The 19,970-nt window shown below is 39.0% G+C and overlaps 2 protein-coding genes and 1 non-coding gene across 8 annotated transcripts in view; 2 read left to right on the top strand and 1 right to left on the bottom strand.

Annotated features, from left to right (window-relative positions):
- SRSF12 (serine and arginine rich splicing factor 12) overlaps positions 1-2,431 on the top strand; it is an 18,893-nt gene extending 16,462 nt beyond the window's left edge. For all 5 annotated transcript variants that reach the window (XM_073893629.1, XM_073893630.1, XM_073893632.1 and 2 more), the window contains one exon: positions 1,974-2,431. In XM_073893629.1, the coding sequence (XP_073749730.1) occupies positions 1,974-2,343 (370 nt within the window). In that variant the 3' untranslated portion in view covers positions 2,344-2,431. The remainder of the gene's footprint in view (positions 1-1,973) is intronic.
- The window catches only part of PNRC1 (proline rich nuclear receptor coactivator 1), a 24,962-nt gene extending 4,992 nt beyond the window's left edge, over positions 1-19,970 (bottom strand). The window contains exons 1-3 of one of the 2 annotated variants that reach the window (XR_012378497.1): positions 19,248-19,970; positions 16,309-16,858; positions 10,411-10,489 (exon numbers count right to left, since the gene is read on the bottom strand). Coding sequence is in view for 1 of the 2 variants with exons in the window: in XM_025862499.2 (XP_025718284.1) it covers positions 16,415-16,858; positions 19,248-19,787 (984 nt within the window). In the remaining variant the exon portion in view is untranslated. Of the gene's footprint in view, positions 1-10,410; positions 10,490-15,533; positions 16,859-19,247 lie in introns of those variants that run through there. The other variant, XM_025862499.2, reaches the window with a different exon arrangement.
- LOC112819498 (U5 spliceosomal RNA) lies at positions 120-236 on the top strand. The gene has a single exon (XR_003206873.1). It is a non-coding gene; the product is annotated as a U5 spliceosomal RNA (small nuclear RNA).

Raw genomic sequence — 19,970 nt, 5'->3', positions numbered from 1 at the left:
ACTGAGCCAGCCAGGCACCACTTTTTCCCCACTTTTAAAAATAATATTATTCTATTGTTTATTGAGAATTATAGTCAGCTGTCAGTCTTAATGTTGCTTCTTTGAAGGTAATGTGTCTTATACTCTGGTTTCTCTTCAAATCATATAAATCTTTCACCTTTTACTGAAAGATTTCCATGGAGACGAACAACTCTGGGTCTTAAACCAATTTTTCGAGGCCTTGTTTTAACACAGCTGTAAAATAAATAGATAAATAAAGGTAATGTGTCTTATTCTCCAGGGTTTACTGAACTGCTTGAAATTGCAAGTTGATACCTTTCATTAATTTGGGGAAATTCTAGGTCATTATCTCTTTAAATATTGCTTCTGCCTCATTCAGTTTTTCTTTCTGACTGTGTGACTGTGTACTGCATATCTCTTATGCTCTGTTATGGATTTCTTAAAATTCCTTTTCTTTCCTTGTGTTTCAGTAGATATGTTTTTCTAATAATCTGTTTTACAGTTCAGTTCACTTTTTCTTCTGCTGTATCTAGACTGCTGTTAAATTGATCTAATGACCTAAATTTCAGAAATATATTTTCAGTTGTAAAATGTCCATTTGCTTCTGTCTATAGATTGCAATATTCTCTTGAACTTTCTATCTTTAAATCTGTTTTGCCTGTCTTTTCTTCCTACTTGAACATACAAGTCATAGTAATTTTTTAAAATTCCTGTCTGAATAATGCCAATACCCATATTACTTTGGGTCGGTTTTTTTTTCTTTTATTTCCTTAGCTTTTAGTAATTTTTATCTATTTTTCACATACCTCATAATTTCTTTATTGAATGTTGGACATTGTTGATGAAAACTTACAACACTTTGGATGATAACCTCCAAAGAAAATTGTTTTCTTCTAGCAGGTGGAGTATTGGCAAATCACCTTGATCTGTCAAGGCTTGGTTTGAGGCATTGTTAAGGTTGATTTATTTTAGCTTTATATTTACTCTCAGGGGGTGGTCCTTACCTGTAGGATATGGCCCTTATGGGTTCTTAATTGAAAGCATGGGTTGTTACTCAAGGTTCCTTGACCTTTTAGGGGCTTGAACTCCAGCCTCTCTCCCCAGCACTGTGTGTCTGATAGAATTTCAGCTTAATTCTTGAATACTCCCAACTGCTGTATTTGTTGACTTCTTGGAGTCTCATCCTGTACGTGCACAGTTTAAAAGATGGCCAGTGACTTGAAGAGAATTTATAGGCAAATTTTAGGAGTTTTTTTTTGTCTGCCATTCTGAGATTTTGCCTCTTTAGTCCCAACCATTTTGGTAAATCTGAATCCTAACTTGCCTCTTCAGCTTAATCAAGTGGCCATTTTCTGGTTGGGTTCAGTTTCCCCCTGCCAGCATTTGGAAAATGGTCTTAGTTAAAAGAGCCATGGCTTGTAACCCCTCAAGTTCTACTAGGGTTGGTTATTCTCCAGTGCATTTAAATAGTTGTTTTATAATGTTATTTAGCTCGTGTGTGTGTGTGTGTATGTTTTCTGTGGGAAGATTAGTCTAATACACGTTCTATCATGGCAAGATTCAAAAGTCCTGCATCTAGGTTTTGTGTTTGTTTTTATAAGCATTATTTGACAAACTTTAAATAATTACTTTCTCTTTTTTATCTTTTTTTTCCTTCAAATTTTCATACCTCTTGGGAGTTGTATAACCCAGATTAAACATGCAGGGCATTTTTCAGAACTGACCCATATCATAAGATAAATCTAGCAAAGCAGAAATCTTTTGGTCATAGATTCTAGTATAACAAATATTACAAACTTGTTACTTATGTTTGAACTAAAAGTATGCAAAATAAAATCAAAATTGTTTCTTTTGGTTTATCCAGGAAAAACATAATATATATAGTGTATAAATTCCTGAAATTGCTGTTTCCTAACCTTTCATTAAATGTTTTTGTGTAAAATATATACTCTTAACATAAGGAATGTTTGCAGGTCTCGACACAGGCGATTTTCTTACAGCCAATCTAAATCTCGCTCCAAATCACTACCACGGCGGTCTACCTCAGCAAGGCAGTCAAGAACTCCAAGAAGGAATTCTGGTTCTAGAGGACGGTCAAGGTCCAAGTCCTTACCAAAAAGGTCTAAGTCAATAGGAAAATCACAATCAAGTTCACCTCAAAAGCAGACTAGCTCAGGAACAAAATCAAGATCACATGGAAGACATTCTGACTCCATAGCAAGATCCCCTTGTAAATCTCCCAAGGGGTATACCAATTCTGAAGCTAAAGCACAAACAGCAAAACACACTCATTTTCGATCACATTCCAGATCTCGGAGTTACCGTCATAAAAACAGCTGGTGAACAGCCACAGAAGAGCGCTACATAGTCTTGAATGTGTTATTAAACCTCTCATTATGTTAAATAAAAATTCTTCAAGGCTTATAGAAAATGTGAGTTACTTTGGGCATGTGCAACAAATAAAATCTCTCTAGTTCTGGGTTAAATAAGACTTAGTCTCAATTTAAAGGGCCCATACCACAAATTATGATGTGTCTGATCTGTCACCATTTTATGGACCGTTTTTTGTTTACATTGTGGCAGAAGGATACTTCTCAAAGGAAATGGGTAAAATGGAACTAATGTAGAAAATTCTACTTGGATATGAAGTATTAGTAATATTAATGATACCTTTTACAAAAATATTTTTTACTTTAAAGCACTTTTACTTTCATGTAAAAAGTATGACTGTATAATTACATAGGGCAGACTTAAACTGCTTGACGACATATGTCTCTCTTGTATCTTCTGTTTAAACTTGGGCCAGTTCCTAGTGGATATTAGTTCATATTACAAAATTCTGACATTCCTAAAAGTAGGATTTATATAGAGATCAAGCATTCAAAAGATACATTCTCTCCTGAGCTCAAAAAGCTTGTTTTTTTACTGTGTAGAACAGTATAAATAAGTTGACATTAAGTTGCATCCTGTACCATGTTCATTTACTTCAGAAGTATCAAAACGTTTTAAAAATACTGAGTTTTGAATGGAGACTACTCTAAAAATCATGTGCACACTCATAATCCAAAAATACTCATATTAAGCCTTATACATTTGAAGAGTGGTACATTTTGTATAAAAACCATATTTTATAACATTATTTCTACATACCTACTTTTCATCTACTACTTAATTTTTTCTTTTTGGAGTTCAGCTCAAGACTTTAAATTGTACAGAATAAGTCCTATTATTTTTTAAGGTGTTTAGTATCTTGTATTAAGGAATTCAAGACTGCATCCTCAATAAGCTTTGTGGTATTCAGATTTACTTTACACTGCCCTTCATTTTTATAAACCAAATAACTTTATTGATATTGCTTTTGTAGTAGTTAAAACAATTTCTTTAAAAATGTGTTTGTAGTTTACGTTTTTCAGAGGGTTTTGGTAGTATTTGTGATAAAATGGTTTTGCATATGATTATTATAGGGGATATATTTATAGAGTTCTACTTGTGTACTTTGTTGACGTATATTGAAAATTAAAAGTTCTCAGCCCATATAGTTAATATTTGTAACTAGAGTGCTTAAGAAAAAAAATCTGTCTTATATTTTTGGCATATAGGAGCCAGTGTTGCTTCTATTTTTTCTTTTAATACAAATTCCACTTTGCATTTTTGACCCTATGTAAGAAATAACTTTACAAAATAATTTATATGCTGGTAATATTTGGACAAGTACCATAAATTCACACATAAACTGTACAGTACTTTCTGAATACATTTTCTTTCTTTAATCATAATAGCAAAATCTTTGAAGTGTTCAGCTGTAATAAAATTTAGTCATAAAATTATGTGGCACTGTTGAAAATCTAAAGGATAGTCCAAAGAAAGAACAAATATTAATAGTGATGTTTCATATTTTCTAAATGTTTGGGTTTATCCACACATACATGCAGTAATTTGAAATACTAAGTAGGAATTGATTATTGTGTCTATACTTTGCATTTGATTATATCTTAGTAAAAAGTCAATACAGTGGTATTTCTGAAGATGCTTATCCTTTGATTTACCTCTGATTTGGTTTTCCATTGTAATCTTTAGGCTGCTTAGGAGGATACTATTTGATTTGATGGAAAAACTGGAATAATAATAGTTCAGACTTTTGTGAGCATTTACTTGGCACTGCTCTATAAGATTTACATTATTCACTCATCATCACAAAAGCTGTATGAGATAAACACCACTGCAGATAAGGAAAGTGAGATGCAGAGAGGTTCAGTGATAACCACTAGGTCACACACTATTAGACTTGGGAGTGGACAGTGGCTGGGCTCCAGACTGCCCCTCCCTGACTGTTAACGCTTTTTGGAAGAGAAATCTTTGACAGATATATGCTAAACTAAGATAATGTTTAGAGGGAAAGGAGAAAATAGAATTAGGAAAATAAATGATTATAAGCTTTCAGTGTAAATGGGTTCTGTGACTAAGTGGAAACTGACAATTGTGCTGGTTCCTTGAGAAATTGTCTTCTGGGTATATCTCTTCTAGGATTCACTTTTGTTATAGAATTGTTTCTTGGACCATTTAGGAGAGGATACTTAGGATAATATTGTTAATAAATAAAGCAAATGTTTTACACATCTGTGATCATTTCCTTTAAAGACAATATATTTACTCAGGTGCTTCTCAAGTTTAGTGTAGGAGAACTACCTGTCCACATTTGTTCAGGATCAGAGGATAAGTTAATGTCAAAGAAAATAAAAATGGCCAGTACAACTATTTGTTTTCTTTCTCCCCATGAATAATACACAATTTCTGGGGGCGCCTGGGTGGCTCAGTCAGTTAAGCCTCTGCCTTCAGCTCGGGTCATGATCCCAGGGTCCTGGGATCAAGCCCCATGTCGGGCTCCCTGCTCAGGGAGGAGTCCTTTTCTCCCTCTGCCTCTCCCCCTACCACCCCATCCCCTCGCTTGTGTTCTCTTCTTGCTCTCAAATATCTTTAAAAAAGTAATTTCTGTATAGCAGCTGATACTTGGAGTTGTAAACAGTGGAATATACCAAATTTTTTATTTGAAGCCTAGGATTTAATCTTGCACTGGGCTAAAACTTATTTTTAAATAAAAAGAACTAATTTCGGGGCACCTGGTGGTTCAGTTATGTGTCTGATTACGGCTCAAGTCAGGATCTCAGGGTTCTGAGATCAAGTCCTGAGTCAGGCTCTGTGCTCAGTAGGGAGTCTGTTTCTCCCTCTCCCTCTGATCCTCCTCCCCACTTGTGCTCACACTCTCTCTGTCTCAAATAAGTAAATCTTAAAAAAAAAAAAAAAACTAATTTCAGGACTTTACATATTATTTGTAGTGTTTACTTGAGGTACAGCTGTTACATTACAAATAAGAATGTCTACCTTTATTCTCATCTCACTCCAAGAGGCAAAATTAGTAAAAATTTGAAGAAGTATTTAGAAATACTTCTACGATTCCTCTAAACTATATTGAAATTGTAATTTCTTAGAATTAAACATTAAAATTTGTTTTCCAGACAGGTGGTAGAATATCTGGAGTATTTGTATGTAGATAAATATATGCTACTTAGGGGCACTTGAGTGGCTCAGTTGGTAGAGAATGACTCTTGATCTTGGGATGGTGAGTTTGAGTCCCACATTGAGGGTAGAGGGTAGAGTTTACTTAGAAAAAAAAATACACGGTACTTAGTATGGTCTGGTGCAGAAATGTTAACTTGGCATCATGGAACCAAAACTTTAGGTCTAGACCCGGTAGATTTTCAGATAAGTTCATGACTTGCAAGAGTTTAAGGACCAGTGGTTCAGTGAGACCTGGGTTTTGGAGTCAGAACTTAACCTCTCTTTGACTAGAAACATTCTCAAGTATTAAATGATGATTATGCACCTTAGCATCTAAATCCCTCCCTTGATGAATAGGGTATTTAGGATCGTATCATGAACTCTGGCATTGGTTTATAAGGGTCAGTTTAGGCCCTCTGGAAAATTTATGTCTTGTATGCCTTTAAAAAGATGTTTATATCACCCAGGTGATAGACATTGGGGAGGGTATGTGCTATGGTAAGTGCTGTGAATTGCGTAAGACTGTTGAATCACAGACCTGTGCCTCTGAAACAAATAATACATTATATGTTAAAAAAAAAAATAGTAGGAAGGTTAAAATGAAGGGGGTAAATCGGAGGGGGAGATGAACTATGAGAGACTATGGACTCTGAGAAACAAACTGAGGGTTCTAGAGGGGAGGGGGTGGGGGGATGGGTTAGCCTTGTGATGGGTATTAAAGAGGGCACACACTGCATGGAGCACTGGGTGTTATATGCAGACAATGAATCATGGAACACTACATCAAAAACTAATGTATGGTGGGCGCCTGGGTGGCTCAGTTGGTTAAGCGACTGCCTTCGGCTCAGGTCATGATCCTGGAGTCCCGGGATCGAGTCCCACATCGGGCTCCCTGCTCAGCAGGGAGTCTGCTTCTCCCTCTGACCCTTTCCCCTCTCATGCTCTCTCTCTATCTCATTCTCTCTCTCAAATAAATAAATAAAATCTTTAAAAAAAAAATAAAAAGAAGAAATTAAGTTTCCTTTAACACATTGTGAAATATTTTTATGATTTTATAAGAACCTTACAGGAAAACATTGATATTCATCATTGTCAGTAAACCTTCAAATTTTGGCCTTAAAAATATTAAATGTAGCTGAATTAAAAATACTAATGTTCTAGTTTTGTTAAGATATTCCTTACAATTTTTAATGTATATATGAAGTCAAACCATTTTTGGTATTGTTTTATACTTTGTAATTCCCTCCTCTTACCATATAATCTAGATGAGGGTTTTTTTTTTAATAAAAACAAAACATGATGGATGAAAAATTTTTGTTCTAAAATATCTCATATGAAGAGCACTTTATACCAATGTCTAACCTACCTGTTAGTAGTCAAATATAACTCTTTAAGAGGTGTTGTGGACCATACTTTTTTCACCCTTTATTCTGACTAAAAGGTTATGGTTTGTATATGAATTATGTCTACCATGGAAAGTGGAACTACATCTTTTAAGGAGAAATTTAAACACTTTTAGCTTTCCATTAGCACCATTGGTATTAATTCAGCATTAAAGGCTTTAAAGAGTAGGAACCAACCAAGAGTTAAGAATTTTACACCCCCATGCCCCCCTACTCCCTAATCACTTCAGTGCCAGCCAGCCCTTCAGCCATCCCCTTTCTTCTCTTTTGGGAGTCATACATATGTTTTTCCTTTCACAGCTTGAAGTTCAAGTTGTTCCACTTTAGATCATTTCTTTAACTTTTCTCTCCAACCATGGGCAGTTATTTTAAATCCCCTTCAGAATCTTTATAATAGTTTCCTCTTTATCATCCCTAATTAAAGTTTCTTCAAGCATTAACTTTTTTTATAAAATGTTTTATTTATTTATTCATGAGAGTCAGAGAGAGAGAGGCAGAGGGAGAGGGAGAAGCAGGCTCCCCGTCTAGCAGAGAGCCCAATGTGGGACTCGATCCCAGGACCCTGGGATCACGACCCAAGCCGAAGGCAGATGCTCAACCATCTGAGCCACCCAGGTGCCCCATTTATGTGAACATTAACATTATAGCTTGACTGTCACATTTCCCAAATAAGGCAATGCTTAAATACATTTTCCTCTCTCCAATCTTTCAGTTCTTATTTACAATGGCTTTGGTGTTTCAGTCATTAATTAGAGTTGTTCTATTAGAAGTGTGATAACCAACTAACCAGACAACCTGAAAATGCAAAGGAAAACATTCGGAAGATTTACGGTTTACAACCTCAAAAGATAATTTGTGTTGTATGCTACATCTAAGCTTTTAGAGTTGTTGGCATGTACTCAACTTACAATGTTGGAGTGAACTAGTAAGGCAGCTTTAATCTTCCCAAATTCTATTAACATTTTGTTACAAAATTCTTGTAAAAAAATAATTTTACAATGAACACCCATATACCCACTACCTAAATTCTACAATTAGCAGTAAATTATATTTACTTTATCACATATATATCCATGTATTTTCCAATTATTTTGCATTTAACAGTAAGATTTTGAAAACTGGAGTGTTCATAAATAGGGTATTCCAATTAGCTAAAGAGTGCTTGGAAAACCTTAGTGGAAGAACTTTCATGAACCTAATTCTCTTTTTCTTTGAAATTTAGGTTCTGTCTCAAGCATCAGATTAAAGGAACTTAATAGACACAGATGGTTAAGAAGTAAACAGTGACTAGGACCTTTGGAAAGCTAATGGAAAAGGGCAATCTGATCTTTGATATTAGCCCTTTCATTCTAAAATTTGAGAGCAATAAGTGCCTGATCACTTAAAGAGTAAGGCTAATTTCAACCATTGACAGCCTTTATTTCACAGCAGGATGATCCCCAAAATTGTAGATCTCCAAGGTTTTTTTGTTTTGTTTTGTTTTAAAGACTTTGTCTGTCAGAGTGCACAAGCAGGGGGAGCAGCAGGGCAGAGGGAGAGAAGCAGTCTCCTTGCTGAGCAAGGAGCCTGATGCGGGACTCCATCCCAGGACGCTGGGATCATGACTTGAGCCAAAGGCAGATGCTTAACCAACTGAAACACCCAGGAGTCCCTCCAAAGTTTTGATAGGAAGAACCAAAGCTCTCTGTGATTTGATGTTGCTAAGTACAGTATAATAATAATCTTCCTATTTAAAGATCTTCCTGTTAAAAGGCAATTTTGAGTTCAATTTAAACGAAACATTTGCATGTTGGAAATAATCAAAAGTCATCAAAATGTCTTCTACCTGCCATCCTCTCCTCAAGATTCTAGACTGCCGAGAACACATTTGTTGCTTTTGACAACTATAAGGTTAATCTCTAATTTTAGAAAAAAGGAACTATCTGTAGTAATTTAGGAGTAGCTGTGTATATATGACCAGCTTTGGAGGAATTTGATTAGTACTATTATCTTTACAACCAAATATAAAATACCACATATTTTCTGCCACTTTATGTATTAGGTTAGGAAAAATTACTTTCCTGAATCCTTTTTTATACATAAAAGTTATTGTGTGAATTACTAGAGAAATGAAGTATTTTCATCATTATTGTTTATCAATATCCTTTAAGCTATTGTATGTTCACAATACATGATCTAATTAAATGGAGCTTGAATAGAACATGTAGCCTCCTTTGACAAATGTGCATATGATTTTCTATGTAGGTTGCTTTTGCAAGTCCTCCCATTTTTTCTTTCTAGAGACTGTAATTAATGTCACATAATCTATGATAAACTATTCCTCTAACAGAAAGAACTTTAAATTTGTGTCACCGATTCTACACTAAGGGAACACTACTATAAACTCTGCTTTAGAAAATGAATTCTAAGATCTCAACAATGAACCCTCAGTAAATGCAAGATTATATAAATCTTAAATTGTAATTCTATCTGGGGTTATAGCACAAGTTTAAGTTTGACAAATACAATTCCTGGGTGTTACGAACATTACTTATTATATTTCAGCATATTTAATTTAGAATTCCAAGATAATTGCAAAGGATATGAAAAGTAACAATCTGAAAACTGTCAGAGATTAATTCAAAACAATCTAATCCAAGAGATTTAAAGAAAAGGGGTTTAGCTGAAGCACAAAATAGATGATTCCCTAACCCTTAAAAAAGAACCAAAACTCGGGCGCCTGGGTGGCTCAGTTGGTTAAGCGACTGCCTTCGGCTCAGGTCATGATCCCGGAGTCCTGGGATCGAGTCCCACATCTCCCTCTGACCCTCCCCCCTCTCATGTACTCTCTCTCTCATTCTCGCTCTCTCAAATAAATAAATAAATCTTTAAAAAAAAAAAAAAAAAGAACCAAAACTCGATCTACCCCATACCTTCAGGGAATCCTATCTAAAATTTCCAAGAAAGTTCCTTTCAAAGGTTAAATTTTTGTGTTGATAAATAGCATTCTATAAAATGTACTCTCAAATTTCCTTAATTTAAAGACAAGTAGTTTCTGAATTACACGATTTGTGTTTACACACTTCTGCCATCTCATCTCACAACACAGACATCCCCTTTCCACTTGAAAACTGTTGTATTTGGGGGGTTTTGATAGATTTATGGATTCAGGAGCCTGCTCAGCAAGGCAGGCCTGTGATTTTAAGATGCATTTAGTTCAGCAATGCTTTCCAAAAATTTAAATATATGGGAGGATGATGAGACTGTCAGCCTTTCCACACACAAGTATATACGTATGTTTGATTCCCTTTGATACCTGAAGCATGTTGTCAATTGCATAGAGGACATGGGAATTGAGATTTCCAACCTCTAAATTAAAGGATAATGTATTCAGCAATGTAATGGAGGGTCACTGGGACACGGGAGATGCACAAAAAGAGAAATAGAAGTATAAAAGGTTGGGGGCACCTACCTGGCTCAGTCAGTAGTAGAGCATGCAAGTCTTGATCTTGGGGTTGTGAGTTTGAGTCCCACAACGTATGTAGAGATCACTTTAAAAAAAGTTATAAAAGGTCAGTTTTACCTAGTTTGAAATCTTGGACTAACAAAAAGTAAATAAACTTTATTATTCCCGTCACCAAATGGGCCCCCCTGCTATCAGAATTCAGAACTTGAATTGGAACTATCTCCTAACATAGACTTTTACAGGTAGGTAGAGAACCAACCACCATTTAACAGTTTCAGAGGAAATACCTTTTTTTAAAAAGATTTATTTGAGAGAGAGTGCACGAGCAGAAGGGGCAGAGGGAGAGAGAATCTCAAGCAGGCTCCACACTAGGTGCTGAGCTGGATCTTACGGAGCTAGATCCTATGACCGAGATCGCGACCTGAGCCAAAACCAAGGGTTCATGTTTAACTGACTGTGCCACCCAGGCGCCTCCAGAGGAAATACTTTTTAATTCAACTAATTTACTGTCATAGGTGAAGTTCAGCGTCCAAAGGAGGCAGAAGGGATGAAGTCAAGAGTACTGGTAAAGGTTTTAAGCCTTGCGGGAGAAAAAGAGAGGGCACCTGAAAATATTTCAGTTCCATTTTCATGTTGTGCACTATTACCCAAACTGTACTTCTAGGTCTGAGCTGTCTTCTACTTGCTGTGTATTTCCATGTGGGTATCCTACACACCTCTCAACGTTCAACACGCAAATCAAGCTGCATTCCTCTGTAATTTGGATCCCCCTGCAGAGTTCCCTAATTGCTAGTTTTGTCTTCCTAATTAGCAATTTAAAAACTGTTTTCTTACCATCCACACAGTTGCTCAATTCTTAATTCTACCTTCAAAACATCTCCCAAGTAAGTCCATGCCTGGGTGTTCCCTCCAGTAATGTCCTTAGGCTCTTTTCTCTGATTTTAAACTACCAACAAATCCTTTTTCCTCAAGCTTTCCCTTTCCAAACTGTTCTCCGTATTTTCACCTGTTTTCTTTTTGAAGCAGGAATCTCTTTCCCTTGCTCATAAACCTTTGATGGCTCTGCCACGCTTGCAGAATAAAGTTCAACTCTTAAGACTTGACCCTCAGGTTATTACCGCAGTACACCTTTTTTTTTTTAAAGATTTATTTATTTTGAGAGAGTGAGAATGAGAGCGAGAGAGAGAGCACATGAGAGGGGGGAGGGCCAGAGGGAGAAGCAGGCTCCTCGCTGAGCAGGGAGCCCGATGCGGGACTCGATCCCGGGACTCCAGGATCATGACCTGAGCCAAAGGCAGTCGCTTAACCAACTGAGCCACCCAGGCGCCCACAGTACAACTTTCAATATATGTTCTTTCTTTGTACTTGTCTTGAGCTACTGGATACTCTGCATCTATTTCACACCACTGTCTACACCGAGTTTTACCTCTGACAATTATTTTCCTTTTCTTTCCATGTCAAATACTGTGTCAGATATCTTAAGGGCCAACTCAATGCTACTTCTACAGTGTCAGATTCCCAACTGGACAATCCCTACTCACCAGAATTCACCACTACCTTCTGGAACAATGACTTTACTTTTGTTTTCATCTCTTCAGGTATTTGTTGTAGAGAAGGGGAATGAATGCAGCTTGTATTTTAGTTACATTTGTCATTTCTTCCCCAGCCACCTGCAAACTTTCAGCTCTGCCATTTATCCTTGTATTTCCTGAACATACCTCACACAGAAGCCCCCACACATTAAACTGTAGACATGCTGCTCAGAAATGTCACAAAGGAGCTGAGAAATGTCAAACAAGGGTGGGGAAGGGTGGCTGAGACAGTTGTATTTTCCAAAGACAGTGACTCTATAGTAGTTTAAGAAATTTTTATAATCTTGAAAGGGGTTATCAAACCTGTGCAAGAATGAACCATTTTCTGGAATCAGACTGGGAGAGAGGTCAGATCTAAGGCAACCCATTAGTTTTAGTATTTACAACACATTACTAGAAAAAATTAAAATTGGTGACTGAATATTGAGGGAATTTTAAACTATGGTCTGAACTTCTAAAGTGAGTTTTCCCAACTATTTGTCAAGAAGGTATTTGCATCTATGTGAGCAGGAATGGAGCCTCATACAAAATGCGAACATCAAATACAAGTTCCTTTGCATCTTTAAACCCTTTCCCTTCTTTTCTAGAACGATGTCCCCACTCAAAACTTGTCTTTACTACCTCTTAAAGGCCTCAATCTCAAAAGCAGTCCCCCTTTTTTGTAATCTCAAGCCATTTAGTATCCCCCCCAAAACATTTCTGGAAGAACCAGGAATAAGGCAAAGGTGGGTGGCCTTGAGTGAGGACAACCCAAACCCTCTCCCAAACATCTCAGTGCTTTTGAAACATCCTGGGGGTTGAGGGACAGGGCATCCAGAGTCTAGCCTACCACAACCACAGCTCCTCACAACCTTATTTCACGGTCTTGGGTGGGTTGCAGGTCCATTGTGGGGCCTAATGCTGAGGGGCAGGAGCACTGGGGTAGAGCCTAGCTTTTGTTCCTTCTCGACACCATAAGTTGAGTTAGGGCTTTTAAAGAGGGCAGGTGAAGACAAAAGTGACGTGGGTTTTTTAGATTGTTTGAAATCACGCGTTAAGAGAAATACAAATGGGTTTTCCCCAAGTGTGGCACAACTGGATCCCATTTAAGTCCTACATTTGTGTTGCACTAGCTTTATATTAACACATTGTGAAGGAAAGGGGTGATTATATAGTCCAGTTGACCCCTGAATAACATGGGTTTAGGGGTGCCAACTCCTGTGCAGTCAAAAAAATCCACATAGAACTTGATTCCCTCAAACTTAAGTCTGTTGACCCAGTAAGTCAATTAAGACATATTTTCTACATATTGTATTCTATATTCTTAAAAAAGTGAGCTAGAAAAAATATTTACGGTACTGTACTATATACATAAATATCCGTGTCTAAGTGGACCAACAAGTTCAAACCCATGTTATTCAAAGGTCAACTACTGCTAAAGACCTGAATACTGAGGCACCAGGGTGACTCAGTCCACTAGGCACCTGCCTTTGGCTCAGGTCATGCTGCCAGGGTCCTGGGATCAGCTCCTTGTTGAGCGGGGAGCTTCGCCCTCACCCTCCCTCTCTGCTTGTGTTCCCGCTCTCAAAATCTTAAAAAAAAAAAACACCCTAGGGGCGCCTGAGTGGCTCAGTCAGGTTAGGCAGCTCAGGTAGTGATCCTGGGGTCCTGGATCAAGCCCCACATCCAGCTCCCTGCTCAGCAGATAACCTGCTTCTCCCTCTGCCTGCCACTCTGCCTACTTGTGCTCTGTCAAATTTAAAATCTTAAAAAAAACAAAACCGAAAACTTGAATGCTGGTCCTGATAAAATGTAGTCTACTTGCCTAGTAACATTCTAGTCTTTTAACTTATAAACCACATAAACCATCTTAAAATTGGTATTTTAACTTACAAACCACCTTTGAAAAGCATTGTTCCTGTCAATTTTTTAATGCTGTGATTTGATGTTTTATTACCTTCTTTTTCCTTTATCTGCCTACAAAGACACTAAAATACTTAGCAGGGAGATTAATGCAAATAAAAGTTCTATGGTGTTACTGTATCAGCAGTACGTGTCACTTTATCAGCATTAGTTGAGGTATCAAATTGTAAAAACTGCAGTATAAAATATCCTACATACTGATATATGCAATGGCACTTCACTATAGAACGTAATTTCCACTCACATATAAACCTCTCACCCTTTTGCAATTATGAGCCCCCTTTACCGTACTAGTTAAAATATATACCTGAAGCTGGTAACTGCTAAGTGGTTGCTTTATAAACCCACAAAACCAGTTACAGGAACATTGGAGGAAAAATATTTGAAGACCTCAGTAGGAGAAAAATAATTGTTAAATTGGCCTGCACTACAGTGTCTGTTGAAACCTAACCTACAATTAATGATATTACAAGGTGGAGACCTTGGGAAAGGATTAGGATATAAGGGCAGAACCCTCATGAATGGGATTATTACAAAAGGAGCCTGAGAAAGCTCCCTCAACCTTCCTGCCATGTGACTTAGTAAAGACTTCCCATCTATGAACCGAACCACAAGTGGGCTCTCAGACACTAGATCTGCTGGTGCCTTGATCTTGGGACTTCCTGTGAGAAATTTATAAGCTGCCCAGTCTTTGGTATATTGTTACAGCAGCCTAAAGGGACTAAGGCTGCTAAATAGTTATCTTACTTTAATACCAAAACTATTGAACTTCTAAGTTTTGCTAATACCTTTGAACAGTATGGTCTGTGGTGTAACTCAGCCAATTTTGTTTACTCTTCATAAAACCTATTACTTTATAATAATCTATTTCCAGAATTTTGCAAGGTTGAAAGCTTACTATATTTTGTTTAAAGTTTCTCTAAATGCATTTTTTAAAGCAAGCTATATGTAACTTATACGTAATGTAAATAGGCATACATTAACAAGAATAAAGCATTTTATAGCCAGGGCCAAGGAACGGTTGGCTGGTAAGTGCCATGTAAACAAGACTGCAGGCACTTCTGTTAACGAGTTCAGATTTTGCGGCAATGTTTTCATACCCTCCTGGCACAGCTCATCAGTAACAATTCTAAGGTTGTGCCCACACCAACCACCTTTGCACAGCCAGAAAGTCTCCCCTACTGTGTGAACCAAATGTGTAAGACACTCTTCCATTTACCCTTTCTTGGAAGGATGGTAGCACCTTCCTCATCTATTCCACCTTCAGAGAATCATATATACCCTCAACACCCTTTTTGTATGTCTAAGTACCGCCTAACTGCTCAAGAAAACTTTCCTTTTGTTTCAAGATAAACTTTAGCTTTCTAGAACTAAAAACCATACAGGGAAAACTAGTGCTTTAGAATCTTAGAACAAAGTTTGAATTTTAAACTACAAATACAGAAGCTACCATACTTATCTTTTAGCAAAAACGTCAGGAGATTCCAAATCTCCACCTACTATTTTAATATAAATTATGCTTGCTTTGGTTCAAGAACCACCATTCAAAATCAATATAAACTTAGTACACCAAACCAAGTGTCGTTTTCTTTCACTGAAATTATAGGATTAAGTCAAATAGTATTTATGAAACAGTTCATATATAAAAATATATTCTAAATTATAAACTGATCAGTTGTACTTTTCACAACTATTTCCATTGTAAAATGGGAATTCCTCCCCTTGGAGGTAGCAGCGTTAAATTACTGGACTCTCTAAATTTCAGAGGAAGGACAATTAATATAATACTAAGACAATTAGTCCATAAAATGGAGAAGTTAAAATCCATCTCCTAGTCACACCAACATGAAAGTCACACACACAGAGTCAAGACTAGTATAAAAGGGGGGGCCAAATTATATTATTATTTTAAAATTTGATTACAACCAATTTTGTTGGCATTAAAATTAGAGGTATTATAAATTTGAATGGATAAACCAAAAACCAGAAATTAAGTTTGGTAAAAATGGGAATAGGAGTTTTCCAGTAATTACAGATTAGAAGGCAGAAATCAATTTAGAGAAACACAGACAAACCCCATGTTTACAATGATTGTGCCACAGATTTAAACTTCAGTAGTGCATTAGTAAACTGTTCACATTTAGATCTTCACCTTGAGATTAGATAGCTGTTTAAAAAAATCCCAGTACCTTGTGCAAATAAATCGGTCTTCCGTGTGCCTTAGCACACTTAAAATTTCTCCATTGTATATATACAAAACACCTACCATTTGGTAGGGCAAAATACATAACTTTCATAACAAAACTATAATGTACCTCTCAAGTATGAACAATATACACATAATACATGGTATACAGTATTTACAAAATATAAAATATAATACAAGTTGTTTATAATTTTTTAAACTCACTTTTGCACTTGAATGTTACAAGGCAAATTTCCATTTCTGTACCAATTTTTTTTTTCAAGATTCCAGGGATTTTGAAAAAACTTACAGACATACTGCAATCTGAGATCTAAGTTTGAACTTTTAGGAGCGTTTTTAAGTGTACTGCCATCAGCTCCCTATTTTGGTTGGAATTTTCAATAGTGCTTCCCATCCAGTGACTGGGAGGCTTTGGAAGAACACTAGGAGAAGGTGGATCACTAAACTTTGCCCCAGCGTAATTTTCCTTTTGGTTCACTTCAGTTAGAAATGCTGATTTCTTCAAATGCATATTTTTAATGTTCTCAGTATTTTTAAAAGGCTTTTTTTCCTGCTTCTGGATTAAATCAGATGAAACAGAATCCTGCCAAAAGTTATTTTCATTTCTTTTTGCAGAGGTGATCTTGGTTAGTGGTAAGTTATATTTGCTTTTCTGTCTGTTTATCTTTGGTTGTTCACACAAGTGTATACCATGAACAAGCTGGCCGTGGGGAATGGCAATTTTCTCCGATTTTCCCATCTTTGATTTTAAAACCTACAAAGACAAGGAACATAAAAGTGAATACAGTCTCATGATAAAAATTAGTCACAAACCTCACACCATCTATTTGTTTTCTTCTCCTGGACTTTAGTTTATGGTCTTGATTAAACGTTATGTGCTCACTGCACTTATCAAATAAGCACACATCTAATTTTACTACTAAAAATATAATCATTACCATCACCAGTATGCAATGTAGGGAGTCAAAGGGAAAACCCCAAGTTCATCTTCCTATAAGGAAGAATAATGAGCTACCTTCCAAACATACACAAACTGAAGGTGTGTCAGTGGTTTTACACTAGGATGTGTCTAAGGTTCACATGCTTTCATTTTGACTAGCTGAGTCTGGTTAAAAATAAGAAACAATGTTTATAGATTACTATGTTATCTTTTAGTCAAATCCTTTTAAAATTATTCCAGATATTGAACTGATAAGAACAGATAATACACAATAGAAATATGATTAGCAGGAACTAGATTTTAAGTGAGTGTTTTAATAATGGTTACTAAGTACACAGAAAAATTATCTCCCAGTTTCTGAAAACAAAATTTCACAAACTTAAATACTAATCACTTTTTATCATCTTTCCATATACTTACAGTAAATATATAATCAGGAAAAGGTTTCCACCCGCACCTACTTCCCTGGTTTAACTGCTTCAAGAACTTTGCTACACCAATTCTAATCACCTTCCTAACTTAAGTGATCTTTACAGGAAGCCATGACCGGATGGAAAACTATAAAGTCTACTTCCCTTCCAACACTTGTAATATGGTAGGGAAGCGGGACAAAAAAATACAAAAGCTGGGGCACAAGTTAACATTCCATGTAACTGCCAGAATTCCCTGTTTTAATAGTTCTAGAAAAGAATTACTACTTGTTAACCAGGAAACAAGAAGTACAAAAGCAGGGTATTAGCTTATCGCTCATTATTTCAGGGCCGTGGAATTTTAAAATTTCAATCTAATGCAAGTCATCACGGAGGTCAGATTTTTTTTTCAAGGGCACAGCGAGAGAGAACCTGCAAATCTCTCCAAAAATTCTCCCAACAAAACATGGCTGTTAAAAATATGTAGTGTTTTATTTTTTTAAGATTTATTTCCTTTTGCGAGACCGCGAGCGCGCGCGCACGGGGGAGGGAGGGCAGAGGGAGCAGCAGGGAGCATTATGAGGGGACTGGATCCCACGACTCCGGGATCATGACTTGAGCCAAAGGCAAACAAACGCTCAACCAACCCAGCCACCCAGGAGCCCACTTAATTTTTTTTTTAAGATTTTATTTGTCAGAGAATGAGCACAAGTAGGGGGAGCTGCAGGCAGAGAAAGCAGCGGACTCCCCGCGGAGCAGGAAGGCCAACGCAGGGACTGGATCCCAGGACTCCAGGATTATGACTTGAGCCACCCAGGCGCCCCACTTATTTTCATTTCTTATTGAGACAGTAGACGGGAAGTCTCTGAAATTGAAAGGTTTTATTTTGCTATAAAGGTTAACTTCAAATCATTCTAGCGATTTAATCTCGTTCAAGTTTCCCAACAGCATGGCGATTGGGTGGCTTAACGTCAATTCAACTTACTTTTCTTTCTGAAGTTTCATCATTCTGGACACAATAAAACTACCTTCCACTAATAAAGCCCACTACATCAGAGTGTAAACAATTCTCTTCATCTAACAGACGCAAAAACTAGTCATCTAAAAGACTGCCGCCGCTCCTGCCAACTTTTAAAGTTAAGAGTAGAGCTAAGCAGGTTGGCCGGCGAGGGTCAGAGTCCCAGTTGGGCCAGCGCCGCACACGGAGCACGTCTCATCTCAGCAAAAAGCAAGCCGAAGGGAATGGAGCCGCTTGTAGCCCACTCCAAATCCCACAACAGGGAGGTGAGAGAGTGCACGCGCGCCGCGGACCCATCTTGGAGCTTCCAACGGTCAGGTAGTCGAAAGCGGTCGCCCACCCCTTCCCCTACACCACGGCCACACGGCCTCACCTCCTTCATGAGCGCCGGAGCGCTGCGCACGTAGCGCGCGCTGACGTCAGCCTCCCTCGGGCCCCTTCCATCCCCCACCCCACCGCGCGCCCGAACACCGAAACCCCCTGGAACTGCGCCAGCCTTCTAAATCGGGGCTGTTGCTGGGGCGCAGCCGCTCCTCTTATTGGCTAGCTCCCGGTAGCCAATCAGCAGCGCCAGCGCATGCCTCCCCCTCCCCCTCCCTCCCCCGGCTAGAACAGAGCGGGCGTCACGGAAACTTCCCTCCCGAGTAAACAGCCGCCCCTCACCCCGGCCCCCCCTTCCCGACCCCTCAGTGCAGGGCCCCAAATTCCAAAGCCCGGCCGTGGCCGTCTAAGGGCCAGAACTCAACAGTCCCCACGTCCCCCTCGCGGCCCTTACCTCTCTTCTGAACGAGGGTTGGCCCGGCGCCGCTGGCGGCAGCTGGCCAGAGAAAGGGCTCGCTTCCTCAGTTTGGGTTGCGGCCGCAGGACCCGGGGCCAAATTGGCCGCCTGGTCCGGGACTTCCTGCGCTCCGCTCGGGCCCGTCGCGGGGCTCCGCCCGCCCTCGAGGCTCGGCCGGTGCTGCTGGTACTGATGGAAGCGGCTGGGGAGCTGCCCTGCCGGGCTGGCCCGCACCCTCTTCTTTCGCCGCTTCTTTGGCGCTGCCCGAGGGGTGCCTCCCGCCGTAGCTAGACTACAGTTGGACAGAGGTGCAGGGGCGCGAGGCTGCGGGGTCAGACAGGGACCGTCTCCCCCTAGGAAGTGAGGGAGGAAAAGGGTGGGGGGCAGTGCCCGGGGATCCGGGATTCGGGGTAAAGGCGGCGGGGCCGTGGTCACCATCGGGAGGGCCCCGAAGTAACCGCGGGCGGAAAAGCCCAGGGGCGCAAGGCGGCCGCCCAGGACAAGTGGCTCCCGCTGCGGGACGGAGACGACGGTCATAGCTCTAGGAGGAAAGTGGCTCAGCAAGAAGAAAAGGAGGAAGTGAAGCCAGCGATCACAGGGCGGCGGCGGCGGCGGCGGCGGCGGCGGCTGCTGCTGCTAAGAGAGCCCGAGTGGAGCGCGGACCATGGTTCGGGCGGTGGCGGCGCAGCAACAAATAGCTTCAGCCTCAGCGCCGAGTGT

Source organism: Callorhinus ursinus, unplaced genomic scaffold (assembly GCF_003265705.2).
Source record: "Callorhinus ursinus isolate GAN/ISIS: 27379988/994484 unplaced genomic scaffold, GSC_fseal_2.0 scaffold6, whole genome shotgun sequence".
Taxonomy (NCBI): Eukaryota; Metazoa; Chordata; class Mammalia; order Carnivora; family Otariidae; genus Callorhinus; species Callorhinus ursinus.
Note: the sequence above shows the minus strand (reverse complement) of the source record. Positions and strands in the feature narration are given on the sequence as shown.